Here is a 2,937-nt window from a genome sequence, read left to right as displayed (position 1 = left end):
CCCCCCCCCCCCCCCCCCCCCCCCCCCCCGCTTTCCTTCCCCATTTCCTGCCCCCCTCAGCTCCCCAGCCTCTTCTCCTCACCTCTCCCTCCCCCAGAGCTGCCTCCCTACTCCCATTCTCTCCCCAGCCCCAGATCCTCCTCCCTCTCCCCTCCCCCGCCCCCTCCTCTCCCATTTCCCCAGACCCCCCTCCCCGACTTCCCCCCCCCTCCCGCGACTCCCTCCCCCTCCAGAACCTCTTTCTCCCTTTCTTTCCGTATCTAGAGACCCCCTTCTCCCTTCCTTCCCCCTTCCAGAGACCCCTTTCCCTTCTTCCCACCCCTGCCCCTCGGCAGGCCATGAGCCCCCTCCCTGCCCTCCCCTCTCCTAGGCACTTCCTCCTCCCTTTTCCTTTCTTCGAAGTCCTCTCTCACCAGGTCCTCTGTCCACCCCTCTCAAAGTCACCTTGATTCCCTGATCCATCCTTCCTCTAGAACTTCCCCCTTTCTTAACAGCCTCCCCCCCCTCCATCCCGCCTCCTCCACCTCTCCCCCCCCCCTCCCTGCCTTCTCTCTCTCCACTCCCCCTCCTTCATTTTGGGATCTGCCGCTCCCTCCACCCTCACTGTCCTCTCCAGGAGTCCCCCACCCCTCCCTGAGGGTTCTTCCAGCCAGAGGCACTCTGCCTTTTGCTTTTCACCCCCTCTTCCTCTTCCTGGCAGTCTGTCCCTGCACCTCCATTACTCCTTCCCCACCCAACGTTTTGGAATTCTGCCCTCTCCTGACTGTTGTCCCTGGATCCTCTTCTTCTGTTCTATCCCCGTCTTTCCCTCCCCCAGCCCCATCTCAGAGTACCCCCTCCACCTCAGTCCCCTTCAATCACCCCCCACCCCCCATGCTCGGTTCTCAGCAATGCTCAGCTAAGCTAAGTGCATCCTCTCCTCCCACAGTTCTGCTGACCGACGGTCCCCTGAGCTGGTACAGCGACCCCGGCCTGGCAGGCGTGTCCCTGGCGCGGGGCCTGAGCTATGAGGAAGACACGAAGGAGCTGGTGGTAGGCACGGCTGGCGTCTACTACGTCTTCCTGCAACTAGAGCTGCACCGTGTGGTGGCCGGCCAGGGCTCAGGCTCCGTCTCACTTGCGCTGCACCTGCAGCCGCAGCGCCCTGCTCCTGGGGCCACCGCCCTGGCTGTGACCGTGGACCTGCCACCCACCTCCTCCGAGGCTCGGAACTCGGCCTTCGGTTTCCGGAGCTGCCTGCTGCACCTGGGTGCCGGCCAGCGCCTGGGCGTCCATCTGCACACTGACGCCGGCACACACCATGCCTGGCAGCTTACCCAGGGCGCCACTGTCTTGGGACTCTTCCGGGTGACTCCCGAAGTCCCAGCTGGACCGCCTGCACTGAGGTCCGAATAACGCCCCGCCTGGGTGCAGCACACCTGGACAGAGACTGAACCCTACTGAGACCCCTGGTGCTGGGTCCCTGCTGCTTTCTTTACCTCAAGGGGCTGGGTAGGGGTCCCTGCTGCTGACCTCCCCTCGAGGACCCTCCCCACCCCCTCCTGCCCCACGTTGGACCTTGATATTTATTCTGACCCTGATACCAGATATTATATGTATGTATATATTTAAAGAGTTTGTATATATTTCTGAGATTGTGGAATGGGCTTTTTTTGGGGATTGTTGGGAGGTCTCCTACATTGCCAAGCTGGTCTCAAACTCCTGGACTGAGACAATCCTCCTGGCTCAGCCTCCCAAGCAACTGGGATTTATACTTTCTATAAATTCATTGTACTTACTTGCATATTTGTGTTTATTGAGCAGCTGCAGTGTGCCAGCATTGTGCTAGGGCTGGAGGGCTAGAGACACATCCAGAAACAGACTGAAAGAAAATCTGACTTATGTTAATATGTGAGGATTTGAAGACTCATCCCCAGCCTCTACCTCCTGTGTGATACTTCAAGCTAGCTTCTTTTCTTTTCTTTCTCTCGTTCTCTTTCTTTCCTTTTATTTTTCTTTCCTTTTCTCTTTTTTTCTTTTCTTTCTTTTCCTTCCTTCCTTCCCTCCCTCTCTCCTTCCTCCTCCCCTACCCTTCTCCATCCACCCCCTCCCCCTCCCCCATTCCTCTCCCCCTCCCCCTTTCCTCTCCCCTTTCCTCCCCCCACCACCTCCTGTGTGATACTGCAGCTAGTCCTGCCCTCCCCTCCTCCTCCCATCCCACCCTCCCCTCCTCCTCCCATCCCACCCTCCCCTCCCTCTCCCATCCCACCCTCCCCTCCCCCTCCCATCCCACCCTCCCCCCTCTCCCATCCCACTCTCCCCCTCTCCCATCCCACTCTCCCCCTTCTCCCTGCTTCCCTCCCCCTCCACTTTCCTCTTTCTCCCCCTCCCCTCCCCCACACCCCTTGTTCCCCCTCCCCTTTCCCCCATAGTGAAAATACTATGAGAGACTGAAATAAGAGATAGTGAAAATACTACAGATAGTGACATAAGAGATCGTGAAAACACTATAGTGAAATAAGAGATCGTGAAGATACTATAGAGACTGAAATAAGAGATCGTGAAGATACTATGAGATCGTGAAATAAGAGATTGTGAAGATGCTATGCGAGTGAAATACTATGCATTGAGCAGGATGCATTGAGACCTATGACTACGGTGCATTTCTCAAGCAGCGACACACAGATTTACAGATGACCTCATACAATGACAGATGTTGGCATGACAAAGTAGCAACAGCTCACAGAAGAGCAGTGCCTGTGACGTAGCTGTGATGTTATAGGGATATTGCCAAGCTGGGCATGGTGGTATGTTCTCGTGGTTCCAGCTACTTGGGAGGCTGAGGCGGGAGGATCTCTTGAGCCCAGGAGGTCAAGGCTGCAGTGAGCTGTGATCACACCAGTGTAGTCCAGCCTGGGCGACAGAGAGAGACCCTCTTTTTCTTTTTTTTTTTTTTTT

The 2,937-nt window shown here is 56.7% G+C and overlaps 1 protein-coding gene across 1 annotated transcript in view; it reads left to right on the top strand.

Annotated features, from left to right (window-relative positions):
- The window catches only part of TNFSF9 (TNF superfamily member 9), a 4,529-nt gene extending 2,752 nt beyond the window's left edge, over positions 1-1,777 (top strand). Inside the window, exon 3 of the mRNA XM_032252513.1 lies at positions 929-1,777. Coding sequence (XP_032108404.1) covers positions 929-1,395 — 467 coding nt within the window. The 3' untranslated portion in view covers positions 1,396-1,777. The remainder of the gene's footprint in view (positions 1-928) is intronic.
- Positions 1,778-2,937: the final 1,160 nt, after the last annotated feature.

The sequence above is a fragment of the Sapajus apella genome, unplaced genomic scaffold, assembly GCF_009761245.1.
Source record: "Sapajus apella isolate SASKATOON/1434 unplaced genomic scaffold, GSC_monkey_1.0 scaffold77, whole genome shotgun sequence".
Taxonomy (NCBI): domain Eukaryota; kingdom Metazoa; phylum Chordata; class Mammalia; order Primates; family Cebidae; genus Sapajus; species Sapajus apella.
The sequence above is the reverse complement of the archived record's forward strand: the minus strand, read 5'-3'. Positions and strand labels throughout refer to the sequence as shown.